Source organism: Parasteatoda tepidariorum, chromosome 8, assembly GCF_043381705.1.
Source record: "Parasteatoda tepidariorum isolate YZ-2023 chromosome 8, CAS_Ptep_4.0, whole genome shotgun sequence".
Classification (NCBI taxonomy): domain Eukaryota; kingdom Metazoa; phylum Arthropoda; class Arachnida; order Araneae; family Theridiidae; genus Parasteatoda; species Parasteatoda tepidariorum.
The window spans coordinates 65284385-65308793 of NC_092211.1; the positions used below are offsets into that span (position 1 = coordinate 65284385).

At 30.1% G+C, this 24409-nt stretch overlaps 1 protein-coding gene across 8 annotated transcripts in view; it reads right to left on the reverse strand.

Moving 5' to 3' along the window:
- LOC107436894 (zinc finger protein rotund) overlaps nucleotides 1-24409 on the reverse strand; it is a 318292-nt gene that overhangs the window by 260585 nt on the left and 33298 nt on the right. For all 8 annotated transcript variants that reach the window (XM_071184141.1, XM_071184140.1, XM_071184145.1 and 5 more), the window contains exon 3: nucleotides 4829-4877. In XM_071184141.1, coding sequence (XP_071040242.1) covers nucleotides 4829-4877 — 49 coding nt within the window. The remainder of the gene's footprint in view (nucleotides 1-4828; nucleotides 4878-24409) is intronic.

Sequence of the window (24409 nt, forward strand, 5' to 3'; positions counted from 1 at the left end):
TGTGCAAACTCTTACAGCAAAATATTTTTTATCATACAATTATTACGCTTTACATTTAATTTTAAATATTCTTATTTAATATTTAATTGCTGTTCTTAGAAAGGTTTTTTTTTCTTTTGTATGAAATGACGTTTTTAGGAAATATGATATTTTTTTAACTGTTATGAGTTTTTAATAGTTATTAATGATTATTAATCTAGCCAGCGCCCTCTATGCTGATAATTAAAACAGAACAAAACGTTAAAATGAAGAAAAGTCCCAATTTTATGAAAATACCTTTGTAAGTTAATTGGGCTCGTAAAAATATACAAAAATTATGAAAGATTAATTTATTTTAGTAATTTTCATCAAAAAGGATGAAAGCTTCAAAAAATAACTTTAATAAAATTATTAAAATTGGGTCGACTGTTCAACGGCGGTCATAAAATAAAATAAAAAAAAAATAAAATTATTAGTTTTCTGCGAAAAAAATTTTTTAACAAGGCAATTTTTTAAAACAAAATAATTATTGCGAGAAATTTAATCATTTTAATCAAAGAATTAGTTCTCAATCTTTGCATTGAAATAACTTTTTTAGGGTTGGAATAACTTTCTTTGGTGATGGTATAACTTTTACAATAATTTTTTACAATAATTTTACAATAATTATGAATAACTCAACTCTTTTTAAGCTTTGGAATAACTTTTTCAGTTTTAAAATAACTTTCATTTAGCGTTGGAACAACGTTTGGAATAAATTCCTTTAGCGTTATTATTACTTTTATTTAACGTTGAATAACGCTTTTTTAGCGTTGAAATAACTTTTATCAGAACTGAATAACGCTTTTTAGCGTGGAAATAACTTTCTTAGCGTTAGAACTTTTCAAATAACAAAAAAATAGACCACAAGAACTTTTATTTTCCAAATACTCAGGCTTTTATTTTGCACCATTCTCACGAGACGGCATATATGATGTTATCTAGATCAGTCATAGATAACTAATGAGAAAAATGAGAATTTTAAAAAAAAACTATGTTCGCTAAAAAAAAATACACTTTTATAAGATGGCAGATCCTACGAAGAATAGCCCAGCCTAAAACATTGGAGAAATATACTATTTCAATTTAAATATTTATAAATTATTAAGTTCTGTTAAAAAGCGTAACACAGGCAATTCAAATTAAATTTACCTAGTTTTCCTTTTTTTTAATTCAATTTTTTGAGCGTGTATATTAAATGTAAAAAATAAACAACCATTAATAGCCAACAGATAAAAGTGAGTTGCTACAAAAATTCAAAAGACTGGAAATTTGTCTTTAAACTAATACTTTAATTAAGACCTTCTTTGTCAAAACTTTCAATACCAACATATGAATTTGCCCATTAAAACTCACTAATTACAAAGAAATTCTTTTTTAAAACGAGTACCCGATTTTAAGAAGACAAAAAGTTTTCTCATTTGTAAAAATTAGAATATTATCCAATAAATAACTTAATTTTTAAATAAGAATAAATTTCCAATTCAACTATTAAATATTAAATTATTTCAAAACAATACACATCTTTGTATTTTTTAATAAATTGTTAAACAAAATTTAAAAGAAAAAAAGATTACGCGCATAACGATTATACACATTTCTAAGTACAAAATATTAATTGATGTTTCATCGAAAGAATTTGTAGTATGAGAATATTTTTAGCTTTTAAACAACATTTTTATCTTTAAAATAACTTTCTTTCAGAGTCGGAATAACTAATTTTTTAGCTTTATAATAAAAAAAAATTAGCGTTGAATGATGCTTTTTAGCGTTGAATGACGCTTTTTAGCATGAGAATAACTTTTTTGGCGTTGGAATAACTTTTCAAATATCAAAAGAATTAGATCACAAGCACTTTTCTCTGTCACAATACTCTAGCTTTTTCTAACATTGACATTTTGCATCATTTTCACGGGAAACCACAAAGGGGGTTATCTAGACCAGTCATAGTTAACTGATACAAACTCAAAACAGAAAGAAGAAAAAAATTATTCGCTTAAAAACTACTTTCATAAATCGACAAAGCCTACAAAGAATAGCCCAGTCTAAAACATTGGAGGAATACCATTTTAATCTAAATATATTTATAAATTATTAAAATCTGCTAAAAAGCGTAACATAAACACTTCAAACGAAATTCACCTTTAATTTTTCCCTTTTTTCTATTTAACTTTCAGAGCACGTATATGAAATGCAAAAAAAAAATAATAATAAACAACCATTAATAGCCAACAAATAAAAATGCGTTGCAACAAAAATACAAAAGACTGGGGATTTGTCTTTAAACTAATACTTTAATTAAGACCTTCTCTCTCGAAACTTTCAACACCAACAAAGAAATGCGTTCATTAAAACTCACAACTTACAAAGAAATTCTTTTTAAGAAAACGAGTGCCGTGAATTCAATTTTAAGAAGACAAACTGAAAGCTTAGGCGAGATAGAAGAGAGAAGGAAAAAAAAAATTGAGAAGATAAAGCCGCTTTAAAACTAACACTCAAAAATCATTGTTTATAAAGTCACAAACAATAGAGATTGGATGCTGGGAACTGAAGCTCCACCTTTTCTTATTTTATGTGAGATTTCTCAGATTCAAAGACAGCACGAGATTCGGTATGAATATTCATGAGGGCAAGGTTATAAAAAAACAGGGCCGGGTACAATGGGTTAAACAAAGTCGCCAAGAAGTAAAAATAAATCGTAACAATAATAAAAAGATATTTGGTTGGATAAAAGTATTTAAAAATCAATTTCCTCGGGAGTAATGATTGTGATGTTTAAATATAAAAAAAAAAGGGATGCTTTATCAAAATAAAGATTCTAACAAGCTTGTTTGATGTGTGTAATTATCTTTAAAATTGGGAAGTTTAAATTAAAAAGTAAAAATAATTTTAAAATATGCATAGAGAAGGTTTATTTATAAGTAGAAAATAATATTAATTATTTTATTTTTTGTTATTGGACAGAAGATTTACTTCTTTATTTAGAAATCCGTCGTTTTGCATTTAAATAGCGTATTAAAAAGAATTATTTAAGGTTTAAAATAAAAATTTAAAACATTGTTAAAATACAAGATTAGGTATTTGTGTATTACACGGTATTAAAGAATTTTTCAGTTTTCAAAAATAAAATGTACTGTACAAAAACGTACTAAGCCATCGTTCTAGGACAGTTAGATATATAAAACCCAAACAAAAACAATCGTATGAAACTGAATTTCTACATATATTTATAGAAGTATAAGAATAATGCAATTCAGAATATTTAGACGAGTACTGTACAAGTTGTAAGAAACAAAAATATTAGAACAGTAAAACATCTTTTGTATACGCACTCAGATAAGGTTACAAAATTATCAAATTCTGGAAATAAAGTAAAATAGTAAGTCAACGTAGGTTATGCAACTAAATAAAAATAATACAACTGACAAGCATTGCATTATTGATTAGTAACAGATACTTGAATAATATTTTAAAAGATTAAAAACTTCATTCGCTTCAAAAATATATAAATTGGAAATAACAATTGACATGTTTCAAGCGCTCAATAACAGATGCCCATTTTCAAGATTTGCCAGGCGTGCATGAGAAAAACCTATAGTGATTTGAAATAAAAAACGCTAAGCTGCCAACGAAAAATGGGAAAAATAAAAGTGAGAAACAAAACTAGAAAAAGCGAACTAGCCGACAGAGAAAAAAAGATGAAAAACAGAACAAGAAAAGCCATCGTGGCTGAGAAATGCAAATCACACTAAAATGCATTTCCACGCGCTAAGAAGAGGTGGTGAGGAACCAATGTTGTTGACAAGGGAATCAGCATTTATGTGAATAAAAGAATATTCCACAAGGGTATCAAGATGAGCAGATGTGAAAGGAATGGAAATAATTTTGGCATTGCCGAAATTGAAGTTATGCCCAAAATTCCAACAACGGGCAGCAATTGATGATTTTTCGAATTCTTGATAAAGGACATATCTATTAAGAGCATCTAATTTGTCCCATATATCCAAGGTCGCACTGACAATAGGTGTGGCTTTAGTTTCTTGGGATTATTTATTTCATATTATTTCATTAGTGATAAGTATTGTGCTATTGATCAACATTAAAATACTTATCAGATACATAGATAGTTAAACATACAAAACCTAAACAAAACAAAAAATCGTAGATGGCAGAAATTTTTCATGGGTATTTATAAAGTCTACAAATAATAAGTTTATGTAGATTTGGGCGAGCACTGAAAAGTTATAAGAATAGAAAATACTGAAATAATACGAAATTATATCATGTCATATCCCTGTTAAGATATGACTTCAAAATTATCAAACTACATAATTTCTGTTAATAAAGCAAAAGAGTTAGTCAACTTAAGTTGTGTAACTATAATAGATACAATTGTATTATTAATAAGTATTGTATTATTAATAAGTATTATATTAATGTATATTTTATTATTAATTAGTATTGTATTATTTATTAGCATTGTGTTATTGATTAGTATTGTACTATTGATAAGAAGTAAATACTTGAACACTATTTAATTAGTGATAAGTATTGTTTTACTGATAAGTATTAAATACGAGATAAGTATCGTATTATTGATAATTACTGTATTCCTGAGAAAGTATTAAAATATTAGACGAGTATTGTATTATTAATATCTATTGTATTACTAATAAGTATTAAAATACTAGAAGAGTATTATGTATAGTATTACTGATAAGTATTAAAATGCTAGAAGAGTATTGTATTATTGATAAGTATTAAAATGCTTATCAATATCTGTTCAAATCTAAGAGTAAAAATAACTTACTTTTTTGTAGAGATGGTAAGGAATGCCGTTCAGGTCCATCCATTTCCCTCTAAAATAAAAATCCGTTTATTAGCTTACAGGTTTTTAATCAAAATATAATTTACTTGACAAAATTAAGACTTAAAAAAGAAATTGATAAAATTATAGCAATAATTGCCCATAAAAATATTAATACTTGCTATTTCTGAATAATTTATGAAAGATAAACTTTTTAACGGACGATAATCTAGAGATGGAATTAGTGTCAAAATGAATTGACTCATTTAAAAATTTTCACGAATCATTAAAGAGGAAAGCGAGATTAAAAACATCGAAACCGTTTAATTGCCAGAAAAAGTGATAGGAAGTGAAATTTAATGTTGTTGATAAAGTTATGGGGATTTAAATAAACCATATTATAGAAGGGCAACAATACAAGGAAACTATTTAAAAAATTGACGAAATTGTAAAACATTGATAAATAAATCCCTACAACATGATTAATTTACATTACTAATACATTTAAACAAAAACATAAGCAGGGACAAACTTAGGAGAAATTTGGGCCCGACTCATCGTATATGAATTTATCGTAAAAAAACTAACACTTCACACACTTTATCGTAAAAACGGATTGTTTACCCATTATTTTATCATAAAAAAGAACCATTCAAAAATTATTTTATTGTAAAAACACATTCACACATTATTTTATAGTAATAACGAATCTTTCATATCTTATTTTATAGTAAATGCAGACTTCTTATACATTATTTTATTATAAAAAAAGAACCACTCACTCATTATTTTCTCGCAAAAATAAGCCCTTAATTTTACTGTAAAAACGGACCCGTCACACAATATTTTCTAGTAAAAACACCCAAAAACGAAATCCCAAACTAAACACCCAAAAGCGAATCCATCATAAATTGTTTTATGGAAAAGGGAACTCTTCACAAAAGGACCGGATGGATCACCAGCTTTTTACAAAATCACAAAAATAGGTCCCTAAAGTTACAGAAATTCATAAAATCACGAGTAGTTTTTTTTTCTTCACAATTTCACAAAAAACAGAAGCTTCATATAAAAAAACTTTTATTAGCCCGTTGAAAGAAAAAACAGCATGTGAACAGTTTCACTTCAAAAAATTCATTAATTCATAATCACTTACCTATGAAAATAAGTAGGTTTCCAAAATAAAATTATCTATATTTGTGACCAATCGTTCAAAATGAAAGGATAATAGAAATAAAAAATCACGAATTAAGTAAACAATTTATTAAGGCAAGATTGATCTACATTTGAAGTGCTTTACAAAAACACATAAACAAATTTTTAATAATAAAAAAAAAGTTCGTCAATTTTTAAAACTAAATTAGTGACTATTCATAAAATTAACACAATATACTTCCAAATTGAATTTTCCAAACAAAAGTTTAAAAAAAATTTCGGGAATTCGATGGAATCAGTAACCATTAATGAATATCCACAAACTTTAATTATCTGCATTGTTGATTAGTGTTGATAATCCAAATTAAATGCATTAAACTTACACAAACAGACGCTGAACGCTGGTACCGAAAATAACGTCGTCTTCCTTTCCATAGTGACCGCATGAATTAAAATCCACTAATTCAATTAACAAATCCACGCAATCATAGATTCAGAAAACCATAACAAAACCACAGTGAAAGATTTCATCCAGACACCGTAACCTGTAGCATCGCTACAAGACCACCGGCCATTCACAGAGCGGCCATTATTAATTCGGATTCTGGAACAAAAGCGAAGCCACCAGCAGAGATTAAGCACTGGCCACTGTTTCAAAACCGAACAGGCTGGGCTTTTTGCATCTGGCCCTTATTCGTATAGATCGATATCTTTTTCAGCTTGCCTTTATGCACGCTCACGTTTTAATTCACTAGTCACGGAAACTGTCACTCAAAAGTCACACAAGACATTGAGTAAGGCTGACTATGGGGTTGCCCACCCCAATCGCGCTCTACGGACTCTGTAATGAGTGGTTGCGCTGATGCCCGCACGAAAGATATAATTGTGTAGGCTAGCGAACATTTCGATGGGAAATAAATACTTTGTAGCACCCAATAATAGTACCAACATCTATGACTGCTTTTTTTCTTCTTCTTTCTTTGAGGCCGAATTCGGAAAAGAATCTTTCGGCAAATTATAAGATGTTTTTGTTGAAGATATATCTTAATTTTGATCTGATCTGAAAGTGAAAAGCGAGATCAGAAGGTGAATTAATGGAACAATCTTTGTTAAAATGAAAATGAAATTGAATATGATATCGGTGAGGGCAATGCACTAACAGAACTTTTTAATTGAAATGAATGATTGCGTTTCTCCATTTGATTGCACTTCTCCCAGAGATTTCCTCGTAATGGTAAGACTGCAATACCATAATTAAAACAGTCGAGATAGTTTAAATCTTTGTACAAGCAATCTTGGAACCGTTAAGCTCCGCAAATAGTTATTTAATAGGGAACTATAACAGGGAAATAGTTTATTAGTTAAGTCTTTGTCAGTTTTAAATCACAGCCCTGATCCTGCTTTTGGATGTTAAGCTCTAATTATGATCTCCGTACTGTCTTTTTCGACTTTTAGTTTGATCTCAGCTCTGGCAATGGGTTCTCATCTTGATTTCGATACGGTCTTTCGGACTTTCCTTCTAGTCCCGGGATCAACAGCTAGACTCTTATCCTGATCCCGGTACCAACAGTTAGACTTTCATTCTGATCCCTGTACCAACAGTTAGATTCTCATCTTGACACTGGAACCAATAGCGAAGACTCATATCCCAGTACCAACAGTTAGACTCTCACGCTGATCCCGGTACCCACAGTTACTTAGACTCTCATACTAATCCCGGTACCAGCAGTTAGACTCTCATATTGATCCCAGTATTAACAGTTAGACTTGCCTTTCAAACTGATCCTGGTTTTGGTAACTAGGCAATGATGCCGCAATGGCAGACTAGTACTCATCCAGATCTGAGCTATGATAGTTGAGCTTGCTTTTTGAGTTCAGATTTAGTAGTTAGGCTCACATTCTGATTTTAACTTGGGCAGTTGCGTTAATATCCTACAGTTTGTTGTTGTTGTTTCTAATCCTTCACAATATAGACTCAGCTATATCAAATCCATGAATCCAACGCTCTGGTTAAGTCACACACCAAAATTGGTGATTAGAGAATGTCCTCCAAAGAAAATTCCAGACAATCAAGAAGCGTTCGGGAGAAGCAGGTTTCCATTGGCATTTCTACATGTTGGGAAGACATTGCGCTCAAATTCGAAAGTTAAGCTTTTCAAATGGTCACTAAGGAATCGTGATACTGCCGTTTGAGTCTATCTATCTCCCTTGAACTCTAGAGCACCTCCAGGCCATGATCTTACGATTGATCGGTTATAGCAATTGATTTCGCTTCATTTGACTTTTTTTTAAAGTAATAGTTATAACGTTTTTAATTATTAAAAATCAAATTATTATTTTTTTATAGACATAATTAATATTAAATTGAGGGTGACGTTTAAACTCATTTTAATGCTTACAAAAATTATCATTTTTAAATGTGTAGCATATTATGTAAAGGAAAAACTGTGAATAATTTTTTTTGAAAAGCAGTATAAAATTACGTAAATTTCCTAGCTTCCTACGGTTCATGTAGCTCGCTTCTTAGAGATCAACTCCAATATCCTTATGATTTTGTCCTTATAACTGTAATTAGGTAATAAGAATGATAAACGCCTAACACATTTTTTTTTCTTTTCTTAAAAAAACAGCCTTTTTGTACCGTGTAATCAAGATTATCTAGCGTATTAAACTCTCTTATTCTGTTGATTCATATCCAGCATACTTACTAATTTATATGTAGCATAATTGCTACCATTAAAAATAAAAAAATAGCTTGGGGTTATATAATAATTTAACAAGAATATGACTCTTTCAAAAAACTCATTTCCAAGCATTATTATTAGTCTCAGTGTAAACTTTGTAACTTTCAGAGTATTTTTAATGAGATGAAATGTCTAAAGACGAATTCTCCAAAAATCAAATAAGAGTAGTTTTTTTTTTGTTAAAGAAAAAAAAAATATAGCATATAATATGATACTTTGAAACATCTTAAAAAAGTATTTATAATTATTACTAAAATATTTTAACATTCCTGATTCCTATAAGTGTTCATGAAAATGTTGCATGATATGAATTTGCATGATTGCATAGGATGGAGACATTTAGGATAATAATAAAAAAAAAACATTCTACAGTGCTAAAAATTAAACTTTATCTAAAAAACAACGTAAGTTTTTAATAAGATTTAATTTCTGATTTAACTATTTAATATTAAGTTGTTTCAAAAGAATACACACCTTTGTTTCTTTTTAATAAACTGTGAAAAAATTTAAATAGAAAGAATTATTATGCACATAACGATAACACACATTTCTAAGTACAAAATATTAATTGATATCTCATCTAAAGAATTTGTAGCACAAGTGCATTTGATCATATATTAAAATCAATGATAACATCTGATATTTTATTGAAGAATTTGTTAGAAAATCTAACAGATATTTTGTCTAAAGAACTTGCAACGAAATCTAATATTAATTCATCTAAATGAATTTGTAATAGTAATACAAATTATAATGTCTGACAAATCCAAAAACATTTTTTAATAAAAATGATAATAAAAATATCTAATATCTCATCCAGGAATAGGTATTGCATATTATATCTGAAATCTCATACAAAAGAAACTGTAAAACAAAACAAAAATCTAATACATCCTCTAAAACACTTGTGATACAACTTATATCTTTTGTGATTTTATCTAAAGAATTAAATAACAATAATATCTTTTATCTCATTTAAAGCATTATGTATTACAAATTATATCTAATGACTAAAGCATTTTTAATACAACGATGATGATTCCACATTAAACAACTTCAAATAACGAGAACAAGTTATTTTACAAAGCAATTTATTTTTGTTTAAAAAGGTAATTTAATAGTCCCAAAATAAATAATCTTTTAAACGGAAGTTACATTTGAAACGGGTCGATATTAGAGATACTGTCTTTAAATTAAATCTCACAAAAGAATTAACTCATTTGTCTGTGGTCCTTACGATGCGGGTTGCAGTATCATACACGATGTAAAGCTTATTTATTGAAAAAAATCGATTTTTCTGGATCGATAAAGGAAGGATGAAAACGGATGGAACAAGCGTTTCATAAAAATTGCTAATTTAATTACTATAAAAGTTTAAAATACGATATATTATAAATAAAATCAAGCTAAAAGGCAAATGCAGCTAGTTTCATTGATAATTCCTCAAATTATTTCATAAAATAATTTTATTACATAATTTCATTTATCGTTTGAAAATTAAAACTAAAACATATCAGGCGAGAAAATGAATGTTTAAATGTAGAGTTAGTTTGTGTTTAAAGCGATAGATGGCAGGATCTACCCATGAAAGAATTTGCAATAAAATTCTACTTTCTTTCGCTTTTTTGACAAATAAAAGCGGGAATTTCAAGAAGAATTCAAAATATTTCTAGCGTGGTTATTATTACACGCATTATTTTATGAACTGTGTAATCCGAAATCAAAGCAGCAACGAAAAATATACATTCGGAGAATTCATTTCTATTCCATTCATATACAGTACAGGAGTTTTTGCAAACGATTTTAATTAAAGTCAGTGTGCGAAAATGTCACTTGCGTTGGCGTCAGGAAAACCGGAAAGATGAATAAAATATAGCGTCATTAAAAATGATACCTACTGATATAACTAGGTGTAAAAATTAATTTATCATTTATGAATGACAGAACTATTTTAAATAAATAAACGATTATAGCTTTTGTTTACATAAAAATTAGTTGGCTTTAAAAGATGAGATTTGTTTGTTTGAGATGCTCAATTTTTTCTAAAATAACTTATTTTTCTAATTTAACATTCTACTTTAATATAAAATAATTAATAGCATCGTCTTCGGTGCACTTTGACTACAACTTGTAAGTTGTAAATATCCTTCAAAGATAATTAAAAAAAATCGAATTAAGAGCCTCACATAAATATTGCATTTTACGCTACTCATTTGTTTTAATATTTTTTGTTTTGAGATTTTTCCGTGTTTTCTATTTAACCTTTTCCGCATTTGGTGCAGAAGTTTACCCGGTCGCTGGGAAAGGTTTGCATGGTCTTTCCTGAAGGTTTACTTCAACACAAAATTCATGGGGAAAAAATCCGTTCCTCCCAAAAGTGGTCGTAATTAGTGGAGGTCGTTACATAAAGGTGGTCTTTTTTGGAGGTTTCACTGTATTATTAAAAGGGATTTAAATTTTTATAAAAGAGTAAGAATAAGCTGAGAGAGTGACAGTAAGAATAAGCTACAACATTCCCGCTCACAATTTACAAGTCTGAAAATTCTCCGATTTTTATAATAATTTTTTTAAATTTCCTTCTATCGCTCGTACTGCGCCTTGGTATCACATTCACCAGCACAAATTTTAAGTCTTAAAACTGAAAATATTTTCTCATCTGTTTGCTTAAAAAGCCTCGATAACGCAGTAGCCAGTCCCGCAGTGGACTGATCGTTAAGACACGGTTCCCAGCAGATCACCGAAGTCAAGCATCACTGGCTACGGTCAGTGTGCGGGTGGGTGACCACTTGGATCAGTCTGCGTAGGGACCGAGGGTGTGCGGTATTGGTCCTCGTTAAACTGTGCTACCGTAAAGTGCTCGACTTCGCGCGCAGGTCGTCGGGCTACCGAAGCGGGGGTGCCATCCCTTCCGCAGAGGATCAAAATTGTGATGGCATGTCTTCGGATCATCCTCCGGGATGTTTCCCAGACTGTCGCCAATAGCCCATTGTGCAGCTCTAGTGCGACGTAAATGAACTACAGCAACAACAACAACAACGCAGTAGCCAGCACGTCGGTTTAAGAATCAAGCTCAACTGAGTAACTGAAAGTTCGATTCTTACCCGAAGTAGTTCTTTTTTCATGCATGAAACATTCCAAAAATATTTCATAAGAACATAATCATTACAAACTTATATATTGCTTAAATATTAAAACTATACAATTTACTATTTTGTTTGTCTACTAGGCCTCGGTAGCGCAGTAGAAAACGCGTCACTCTTGTAATCAAGCTTAACTGAATAATCATAAGGTCGTAAGCTCGATCCTCGACCGGGGAAGTTCTATTTTTGCACACAAAAAAAAACATTCTAAAAATAATCAAATAGAACATAATTGTTAAAATTTTACATATTGTTTGAATATTAAACCAGTTTACTCTTTTGTTTATATAACATGCCTCGGCAAAGCAATATGCAACGAGTCAGTCTCATAAGCAAGCTCAATCGAGTGTTGTAAAGATCGTGAGTTCGATTCTCACTCGGGGCAGTTTCTTTTTTTGCACACATGGAGCATTTCAAAAATAAATCATTAGAGCAAGATTATTTAAATGCTGTAATTTATTTAAATATTAAAACTATACTGCTTACACTTTTCTTGATATAACATGTCTCGGTAATCTGACAGGTCGTGAGTTCGAACTTCACCCGGGCATGCAGCTAATGCAGACATAAAGCATTCCAAATTAAATCATTAAAGTATAATTGATAAAATGTTTTAATTTGTTTCAATATTAAAACTACACTGCTTACACTTTTGTCCACCTAACATGCTTCAAAAGCGCAGCATGCAGCGAATTAGTCTCATAATCAAACTAGACCAACTAATCTGAAGGCCATGGGTTCGTCCGTCACATGGGGCGGTNTTTTTTTTTTTTTTTTTTTTTTTTTTTTTTTTTTTTTTTTTTTTTTTTTTTGCCCACATAAACATTCCAAAATAAATCATTAAAGCATAATTGATAAAAAGTTTTAATTTGTTTCAATATTGAAACTACACAGTTTACTATTTTGTCCGCCTAACATGTCTCTGTAGCGCAGTAGGCAGCGAATTAGTCTCTTATTCAAACTAAACCGAGCAATCTGAAGGTCGTGAGTACTATCATCACCTGGGGCAGTTTCTTTTTTTGCATACATAAAAAGCATTTCAAAAATATTTCATTAGAACGTAATTGTTAAAAATACCATAGATAGTTCAAATATTAAAACAATATGGTTTATCCTTTAGTTTGTCTAACATGAATCGGTAGCGCATCAGTCTCATGATCAAGGTCAATTGAGTAAGCTGAATGTCGTAAGATCGTTACTTAGTCTGTGCAGTCCCTTTTTTGAAAACATAATGCATTACAAGTATAATTCATAAGAATGTAATTGTTAAAAAGTTAAATATTGTTTAAATATTAAAACTATTATGTTTACTCTTTTGTTTACCTAGCATGACTCGGTAGCGCAGAAGGCAGCGCGTCAGTCTCATAGTCAAGGTCAACCGAGTAATCTCAAGGTCGTGAATTTGATCCTCACCAGGGGCAGTTCCTCTTTTGTACACATAAAGCATTTCAGTTGCTGTTATAGTTCATTTACGTCGCACTAGAGCTGCACAATGGGCTATTGGCGACGGTCTGGGAAACATCCCTGAGGATGATCCGAAGACATGCCATCACAATTTTGATCCTCTGCAGAGGGGATGGCACACCTGCTTCGGTAGCCCAACGACTTGCACGCGAGGTCGAGCACTTTACGGTAGAACAGTTTAACGAGGACCAATACCGCACACCCTCGGTCCCTACGCAGACTGATCAGTGTGGTCACCCACCAGCGCACTGACCGCAGCCAGTGATGGTTGACTTCGGTGATCTGGTGGGAACCATGTCTTAACAATCAGTTCACTGCGGGACTCATAAAGCATTTCAAAAATAATTCAATAAAACAAAATTGTTAAAATAAAACAAAATATTGTTTGAATATTAAAACTATACATTTCCATTTGAGGTCGCCCGCAAGGTGAGTAACGAAGTATGCAGCGAGTCGGTCTCATAGTGTGGTTCATTTGAGTATTCTGAAAGGTCGTGAGTTCGATCCTCAACCGGGAAATTGTTTGTTTTTTTTCTTTTGCACACATAAATCATTCTAAATATATTTCTTTAGAACATAATTGGTAAAATGTTACAATATATTGTTTAAATATTAAGCTATTGTTTACTTTTTTGTTTGTTCAACAAGCCTCGTTAGCGCAGAAGGCAGAGAGTCAGTCTCATAATCCGAATAATCTGAAGGTCGTGAGTTTGATCCTCACTCGGGGCAGTTTTTCTTTTGCACAAATAAAGCATTCCAAAAATATTTCTTTAGAACATAATTGTGAAAATGCTATAGAATAACTAAATATAAAAACTATACAGTTTATTTTTTTGTCAATCTGATATGTTTCGGTAGGGCGTCAGTCTCATGATCAAGGTCAGCCTAGTAATCTGAAGGTCGTGAGTTCGATCCTCAATACCAACAGTACTGTTTCGTACCCATGAAACATGCCTAATCAGAAAGATATTATACTCGTTGAAATGTTAATGTACAAATATTTTCTCATCTTTTCTGGCCACTATCCTTGGTATCGCAGTAGGTTGATTAAGAATAGCCCACGTTATAGATTGGTTTAAGTACAGCTTTTACATAACATTTTGCAAGCGGTTCTCATTGGAGGGGATAAAAACAATTTCCAAAATATCTTTATTTACATTGTTAATCACTCCCAAATAGTTGTTCGAACCTTCGAATCAGTTGGCTCAGGTTCAAATCCCGAAGCTGACTGAATTATTATTATTTTTCTGCAACAGTGAGACCAACTACAGTTTTAACGAGGGATGTCACTAGTGGGGTATAAATCAGACATTGATAAAATAAAATTTTCAATCCGGCTAAACATCTGAGGGTTTCGTGGTATTTCTGACTCTGTATAATACAACACAGTGCAGTTTAGTTTTATAATAAAAAGTCCTCCTCAAAGTCAATTTCGTAACAATATTTGATAAAAAGAGTTCCATTGTCATGTGGGTGGTGTTTTTAAAATTACATGGCTACTAAAATACCACTTTGAAGCCTGGTTGGTAGGAGGTTAGACTCATGCCCAAGTGGTCGTGGGTTCGATCCCCGATAGCTGAAGACTCCCCGTGTAGTAAATGGTGACTGGTGCACGTTAAATCTGCCGGATCACAAAGAACTCCATGTAATGAGTGACAAATATTTTAAATGCTTATGTTAGCTGTTAATTTTATCAATTGAGTAAATTTTTTAGAAAATCATTCATTTTTCACGAAATTCGTTTGCAAAAAAGGGATAATTTTGGAACGTTTTTATAAAAATAAAATATAAAAGCGCTTAAAAAAGAGCTACAGTAGAGCTACACTGAATGATTCAACTATACTTTCCACATAAACATTATATACTGTATTAAACGTACATCTCACTTATGCATATAATAATATAATAATCAACTATACTTTCCACATAAACATTATATACTGTATTAAGCGCACATATCACTTAAGCAAATAATAATAATATAATAATATTCAACTATACTTTTAACGAAAACATTATATGCTGTATTGAGCACATATCTTGAGCAAATAATAATAATACAATATTCAACTATACTTTTCACATAAACATTTATACTGTATTACACACACATCTCACTTATGCATATAATTATAATACATGATTAAAAAATAAAAAAATAATAACAAAATATTTTATTAGATAGTTTTCTTATAAATTTTATACAAAGGGATGGAATCATAGAACGTGAATTGTGCTGAATAAATAAAATATATAATTTCTGTCTAAAAATTTTGGAGGATACATACCACTGTAGAAAGAAAAAAAACATACTGGATAGAAATTTAATTTCATAAAAAATCAAAAACTTAAAAAAAATCTGCATATCCTTCAAATAAATAAATTGTACAACCAAACTAAAGTTTAATAAATATAATAAATTGTACAAAATGTAGTAATACTGCTTAGTAGACTTTCAAATAAATAAATTATGCAACCAAACTCCTAAGAAATTAAAATAACGTATGCCTAATAAAACTTGAAAATGTTGAAAATGTATTCAAGACAAACAGGCTTCAAAAATAAATTTTTAGAAAAAATAAATTTTTCTCAAATTTTTATATTTCGTTATTAATTTTTTTATAAAATTAAAATAAAAATTTCAACTTAAACTACGGATCTGCTTAGTTTTAAAGATATAGGGAGCACCGCAAATAAAAAAAAAATTTAACCATTAAAAAGAAATTGTATAAATTAAACGAATGAAAAAAGTAGATTTGCTGCGATTTTTTGTTAGTTTAGACTCATTGTTTCTTTTATATATTTATTTATGATGGCAATCACATTTTACAAAATGTAACTCCGTTATTTACTTCTCATAGCTGCTAACAGATGGCGCTTATAAATTATATTCTAAAACCTGTTAACTGTTTTCCATTCGGCAGTGAAATATAATTTAAAGGAGAATTTGAGGAAACGGTATTTTGTGCGCTGTTTTCGTTTTTTGTTGATAGTATTAATCGTAACAAATAATTTTTTTTAAATATTTTTGTCCTTTTTGTTGCAAATAAAATTTCACAACGTTTTTATTGCTACAAAAAAAATTTTTTTGTTCAAACCATGTTGTTTTCTAACGTTTTTTTTCTTCTTCTGAATATAATTGAAAGAAACTAGAAAAAAAAATTTAAGAAATATGTTTTTATAGGAATACAGTCTTTCGACAACCATCAGCAATGATTTTAACGAATAGGTGAAAATTATATGAAGCTTTTTCAAATAGATGAAGTTTAATTAATACTTTTGAGTTAAATTAATTGAGTATAATTAATATCTTTAAGTAAGAATAATTAGAATTTATCTTTAAAAAATCCATATTGAACAATATATTTAATACTATTTTATTGCTTACTATTTTTTTAAAACAATTTTAATTCAAACACGAGTAACCACATAATTGATCTAGAAAAAAAATGGTTCCGATATTATGAATTATAATTCGTTGTAGAGCTGTTAGCGTGACATGAATAAAAAAATTTTAAGCTTAAATTTACCCTTATTTTGAAGGAAAGAAAATTATAAATTTCTACAGTTTACTTTAGATTTGTGATTTTTGCCCACTTACTAGCCAATTATAAAATAAAAATTTTAATTAAGGGAATTTTTAGAGAAAAAAAAATTGCATCTAAACAAGTCGAATAACCGTCGTTGAACATCCGACCCAATTTTTTGGGTTTACGACTACTAATGTTCAACTCCGCAGCCTTGTTATTTTGAGCCCAATCCAGAAGACAAGGGAACTCCTGGATCAAAAATTGGAAGAAATTTTCCTTCGTGGAGGACAATTTGCTGAAACCAACCCTCATTTGAGTTAGATCGAGAGGAAAACTACGAAAACCTCCCACAGTTAGCCTAACGGCAAGGGGACTCTAACCCATGATCCGTCTACCACTGAGGATAATTTACGTCAGCACTGTGTCGGTGCAAGTCGGATGCCTCATTCGAACGCTTGATCCCCTGAGCCATCACGGCTAGTCGAATACTTTATAACAGGATTGCCCGTGTGGCAAGCGGCATTAGAAACAACAACAACAGGAATTGTTAATTAGGGGCCGTCCGCAAATAAAGCCGCTCTTGGAAGGGAGAGAAGAGCTTTTCGAAATTTTGAAAGCACGCGCCAAGTGGGAGAGAGAGGGGGCAATTTAGATAAATAAGATTAAATTAGATTAAATATTTCAATATTATTCGTTTTCACATTTTCTTCTACTCGTTTTCACTACTATGCTCAAAAGCTTTATTAAAACACAAAGTTGAGGTTCAAAAAATAAAATGTAAAATTTGATCTATAATAAGCGTTTTGCTTCTGAACTGTTAGAATATTTATGTAATATAGGGCGACATGTGACAAAAGTGGTAGAGGGGTATAGTAAAGTGTGACACATTGTGACATGAGAAAATCAGGGGGGTCAAAAATATTGGGAAGAAAAAAGTGTCAACATTTTTTTCGTTGCTAAGGAATGTGTTTTGTCTTTCGGTCTAAAACTGAACTATACTGGTTCAGAAAATAACCATCACAATTAGAACATCAGTATGAAAATATGACAGAAATAACTACTTAACTAATAAATAATTTGTAATCTTGCGCAAGGGAGCAGTTTATCACAGAACATCATCTCTCCGAATACTAAAAATATATATCATTCTAAAATCCGTGCAAGGATTAATCGCTGAAGCATATCGTCTGCGATACCATCTATGACTCAATGTGATTCGTCTGCTAAGAAAGAATCGGTAAAGCCTTCCTGGATTACGTAATTTCTTGACGATTTCCTGTTCCGCCTTTTTTCCATTTTTTGCTTTTATCTCCAAGAAAAAAAGATTTGGAAAAGTCATTTATTTTTACTCACGTTTTTGTCAGAAATTCTTCGTTCAATTAAGAAAAAGGAAGAAAAAAAAGAACTTTAAAAAGGATCAAATCAAGATAAATTAAATTAGTTAACAGCTTAGGCCTTAAGGCCGATTCTTATCGAAATTTTCCAAAGAATGTCAGTTAATACTGCACATTAATCAGGGAGAAAAGAATTTTTCAATTTAAGAGTCGTGTGCAATTATATGCACTTAGCATGGAACGTATTCCCTTTGATAAAAATAATTTGCTATTTTTAACAAATATATTTCTTAAAAATAAATACTATCGCTATAATTAAATTTGTCTAAAAGTAATTCATTATAGAAAAAGTTGATTAAAACAGGAAGAGAAATAACAGCAACACATAGCTGCAATGGTTTTTCACTATAAAACGAATAGTTTTCACAAAAAGCATAAAAACTAATACTTCATTATTTAAAAAAAATGATGCAAATGAGAAAAGAAAAAAAATAGCTACACTTGCTGCAATTATCTTCCGCTATAAAACGGATACTTTTCACAAAAAAATCACACTTCATTGTTTAAAAATATAACATATATAAAAAAATAAATAAATAATAACCACATTTGCTACAACTATCTTTCACCATAAAACAGATACTTTTCACAAAACAAAAAGATAAAAACAGATATAGGGGAGAGTCGGGTAGCTCCGCCCACTTAAGGAGTATTGCTTATATTTCTGTATAATATTGAGTAATAATCAATATTTTTGTATGTTTCTATTGTTTTATCATCTAATTAAATAATGCAAAAAGAATTTAACCAAAAAAAGAGTAGTTTAACTTAAAAAAATAGAAATTTAAAAAATTTGACTACTGTATTCAACATTTTTTCAAAACTATTGTTTACCATGTTACCAGTTGCATAAATACTTGAAACTTTGCAAAAAATCTTCTTTTAATATAACAATTAATGTCCGATGGCCCATTGACTTGAAAAAATATTCTATACATATGAAATTGACAGTGGGCGGGGGTACCCGACACTCCCCTACTTCATTGTTTAAAAAAACGATGCATATAAAAATGAAAAAAAAATTGCTGCAATTATCATTCACTATAAAACGGATATTCACAAAACAAAAAGATAAAAACAGATATACTTCATTGCTTAAAAAAAATGATGCACATAAAAATGAAAAAAAAAATAGCTACACTTGCTACAATTATCTTTCAGTATAGAACTAACACATTTCACAAAAAAAGATGCATTTTTAGTATTAAAAGGATATTTTCCACCATAAGACGAACGATAAAGAAAATTTATCTTCTACTTTTTTAAAACGCTGCTAAAATATGCAGTTAGAACATACAGTTTCTAATGTTCGAATTTTCATCAAAGAATGTCACTCTTAACTACATAAAGTGGTGACCTCAAATATATTAATTAGTTAGTGCAAACTATTAAGTTACGAACTTCATAAAAAAAACGTCCTTTCTCTGAATAAATATATCTTTGCTTTTAGACAGATTTGAACATCAAGAATAAGGAGGACAGAAGCAATCTTAAAAATATAAGTCACAATAGTTTAATCAGGAGAGCGGTCAAAGTTAACTTTTGTTAACTTAATGTTAACTTTTATTTTTGTAGTATTTCGCCATATATCGGGAAGATTTTAAGCAAATTAAAAATTCTTTATACACAATTATAAAATTTGTTTATCCAAAGATTCATGAAAGAAAAAAATCTTTAATAATTATTTATTATTTTATTTAATCACGATTAAAAAGACTTTGAGTTGTAAGGAATACAAATTCTTACATTGCATTTTTAAGAGATTTTAAGAGATAAATTTTATTTTAAGAGACAAATTCCGCAAGTCAAACGAATCGGCCAAATAGTTAAAGCATATTTTTAAATTTTTATTTCTCTAAGACTATTCGACCGAAAACCAAATCGACCGAAAGCGGACACATTAATACATCCATTCATTTATCCACAGATCGTAATTTTACCTGAACCAAAGAATGATCAATATCCAATCCTGTACCTCCTGAGGTACATTTTTTTAAACATGAAGAGCTTTGTGACCCGACGAATTTAACGGGCACCATTTACTACACAGGGAGTCTTCGGCAGGCTGGATTCGAACACACGTTCCCACGAACGTGAGTCCAGGACCCTACCAACCGGGCTATCCCGGCCCCCGGGGACGGTGTATTCGATTAACAAAACAATAATGAAGATAAACAAATTTGTGAAGGGTTCGATTAAAAGATAAAGGGTCCGTGTGAAGGGTCCGTTTATATGGAAAGATATTTTGCGAAGGGTTCGTTAACGGACCCAAATTTCTTCTGAACAGACCCCTGGTCAGGCTAACCGCGAGTGGTTTCCGTGATTATCTTCTTCGTGTAACGCAAATGCGGGTTAGTTCCACGAAAAAATCCTCCACGAAAGCAAATTTCTGCGAATACTTAATCCAGGAGTCTCCTTGTCTTCTGGGTTGGTTGCAAAGTTACAAGACCACGGAGTTGAACAGTGATAGTCGTAAACTCAAAATTGGATCGTTTCTTCAACGACAGTTATAAAATAGCTTTGGATTTTCAAAATAACATTTTTAAAAGTTACCTATTTGACACTCAACTTAGAAGTTCGCAAACACATTATCATTTGCCTTTTACACATTCTACTTATTTTTTTTTACAGTGTATAAATACTACTACGTTCCACCTTAAATCGATCATCAATCACTTCTTTCATTTACATCTGGCGGTTCTTAACTAAACGGTATTTCTTCAATGAAATTAAATTGTCAATTACCAGATGTAACTTACATTCATTGACGAAAAATAATCAGGAATGGCAACAAGTGATAAACCGCACTTGCATTTGGCTGAAATTGGCGACGTCCATAACTATGCCCATTTTATTAACAGCGCCATCATCATTTCATTTATATCATTTATTCCCACAGCTTTTGCATACCTTTAAGGTACATTCATCAAAAGAAAAATATTCATCCAGAGCGGTAACTACACGATTAAAAAAAAAAAAATAGATTGCTTTCACACATTATATGTTACAAACTAGCTTTTTAGCATTAATGTTAAACCAGTTATAAAAAATCTGGAAAAAAAAAGAAAAAAAAAGAACATCTGACCTTGAAAGTCCTTGGCCGTCTATAGAATGTAAATTAAGATGGAAGGCAAAGGCAGCTTCTTTCTTTTTTCATTGTTTTATTAATTTTTTTTCTTCCTTGCTATGAGGTCTTGTAGATCGGGTCACCACGTGGTTGTTTGTTGCATGCAGGCATGTAATTTATAGCTAAGGAAGGATAAGATCGGTTTTTTGTGCTCACTCTTTTAGTACCTGAAGGAAATGGTCTTCCACATTCATTTGATTGGCGAGATTTTTTTTTTTTTTTAAACTTTTTCGTTTAATGACGGAAAAAACATCGCCAATTGAATTGTTCTCGGAATGTTAAAAGAACTCGATTACAAAATAAATTGTGCACATTACATTTGTTTGTGTTTAGTGGAAATTCGAACACGCAGCTTAACCCTATTCTCTATTCTTTAAAAAATTAGTTCAATGTTGAAACAAGATATCGGTACTGGTAAAAAATATCGTTAATATCGGTATCGTTGAAGCAAAATATCGGTAATAATAAGTATCGGGAAAGCAAAATATCAGTAAATATCGATGAAGCAAAATGTCGGTTAAGCCCAAAAAGTGTGTCGTGGAACCCTAGGGTTCCTAAGTTCTGAACAGGAGTTTTCCAATTTATATGTTTTTGAAGCGAATGAAGTTTTTAATCAAATAATATCTTAACATTTCAGTTTCTTGAAATATATTTAAATTGGTAATTTGTTTATAGCGAACTCAAATTTCTTTTTTGCTGGTATTTAAATAATTGTTACGAAATTTTATTCCAGGTGGAAAGTTCAAAAGTATATAATTATGATTTTTTAAATAAAAATGAAGTAATACATATTGTAAAAGAGTGTTTTAAATGAGCCATTCTGCTGAAAACAATCATGCGAGTAATTCTAAAAACAGGTATCTATAAAAGAGCGAATCGAATTTGTTGCACAAAAAATCCAAATTTTTTCCCTTTTGAAGCAGAATTTTTATTTAACCAGGGGTCTGTTTAGAAGAAATTTGGGTCCGTTAACGGATCCTTCACAAAATAATTTATCTTTTAATTGGACCCATCACAAATTTGTTTATCTTCAGTATTGTTTTGCTAATCGAATGAACCCTTCCCGGGGGGGGGGTGCAGAAAGACGGTTCGAAACGAACTAAGTTTTCCAAGTTTCCCTAAGTTTGAATTCCAAACTAATTCTAAGAAAATATTTCTACATTTACAAACATCGTGTGCACATTCTTATTGATATTAAATGATATTTTTTTTGTAAATAAATAATTGATCAATTTATATTTATTCATAAATTTAATTAACAGAATATTATGTAAATAAAAATTAATTTCTGGCAAATTTTTTAATTAAAATATTATAAACACAAGAATTGTTTACATTTACTTCATGGGTAACACATTAAAAGTGTAATATTTAAAATATGTCAATTGAAATTATTAATGATTTTGTTTCCATTATTCGTCCGAAATAAATATTCTGTGTTGAGCAATACAGGCTAAATACCAAATATCTGTATGTGGCATCTCTAATTTAGTAGCAGCAATTGTTGAGCAGAATCTTGTATCTATTTACAATTTAAAAACTTCTTGAAAAGGTTTTTTGCAATAACAGGACCCTATTTGCACAAATTCACAAAAGCAGGACCCTGGTTGAAAGAATGTGATTTAACGCTTAGTTTATATTCACAAATTATGAGTAGTTTTTTTACAAATTTACAAAAACAGGAAATTTCACAAAATGTCTGGACAGACCCCTGTTAACATATTTTTAATACCTTTTCATTATTTTGTATTAATTAAGGTAAAAAAAGTGAAAAATATTTATATTAGCATTTTAATAATTTATAGTTATAAAATACAGCCTGAAACACTGATGTCTTTTTTAGCGTTAAAGGTAAAATCTTCCTAACATGGCTTACTTCCATACAATAATTTTTCAAATTTGCACTTATATGCAATCATTTAGATCAGAGAGAAACAGTTATGCATAGTTGAAGTTTCTTTAATTTACAAAATCAATTTCAAACTACTTCTTTTGGAATTTATATTTTTATACAAATAAAATTTCGATAATCTAACACATTTCTTTACGTAACTATTAGACTGTTTTTATAATAATAAAGGAATATCAAAATATATTTTTGCTAGTAATAAGAGAGTCAGAAAAAATGTGTCAAAGGGTTAATTACTACTTTCTTCACAAACAGCAGAAATAAAAACGATTAAACACTAAAAAAATTTCCGAAAATGGTGATATTTGAAAAGATAAACATTCAACAAAATCGTTGCAGGTTGAAAACCACTTTATTACATGGAAAGTATTTTGAATGTTTTTTTTTTACGTTCCGATTAAAAGTTTCGTTATATGAAGGATTTCGCTATAAGAAAACTATATTGTAGAAAGACTCTATATATCAAGTTTGCCAATAATTCATAAAGCTAATTTTGCGCATTAGCAAACATTATTTCTAACAACACTACAGCAATACGTTAGAAAATATTTTTTCTAAGATTTTGGATATAACGAACCATCGTTTATAGTAAACTTATTGTTGGATCCGCTGATGGTTCATTATAGCGGGATCGAATTCTATTTTGTTTGTATGTTTTAAACAATAAAAAAAAGTTTATATAATGAATTAATTCAACTTTAATTAGGTTTGAAGTTCATACAAAATACTAATACATTAGAAATTTTAAAACTTTATAACCTATACTAAAATCAGATGTTACCTTTTTTCTAGTGATAAATTACTTAACCTATATTATGTATCAGACGTGTGGCTACTAAGATTTTCAGAATTTACTCTAGAACGTTAAGATAAGGTTGAAGATAGGGTAAAAAAAAACATATCTAAAACAAAGTCACTTTGTTTTAACGACAAAATTCAAAAACTTTGAATGAAATCGGATGAATAGTTCCTGAGACATAAATATTCACATATGCGCATTATTTTTAATATGTGTATAATTGCAAACACATTAGATTTAAAATTAAATATACATTTATAAATTTTATTTAACAAAAAGGATGTTAATTAAAAAAATGTACGCCTTCACGTTAAACAGTTTTTTT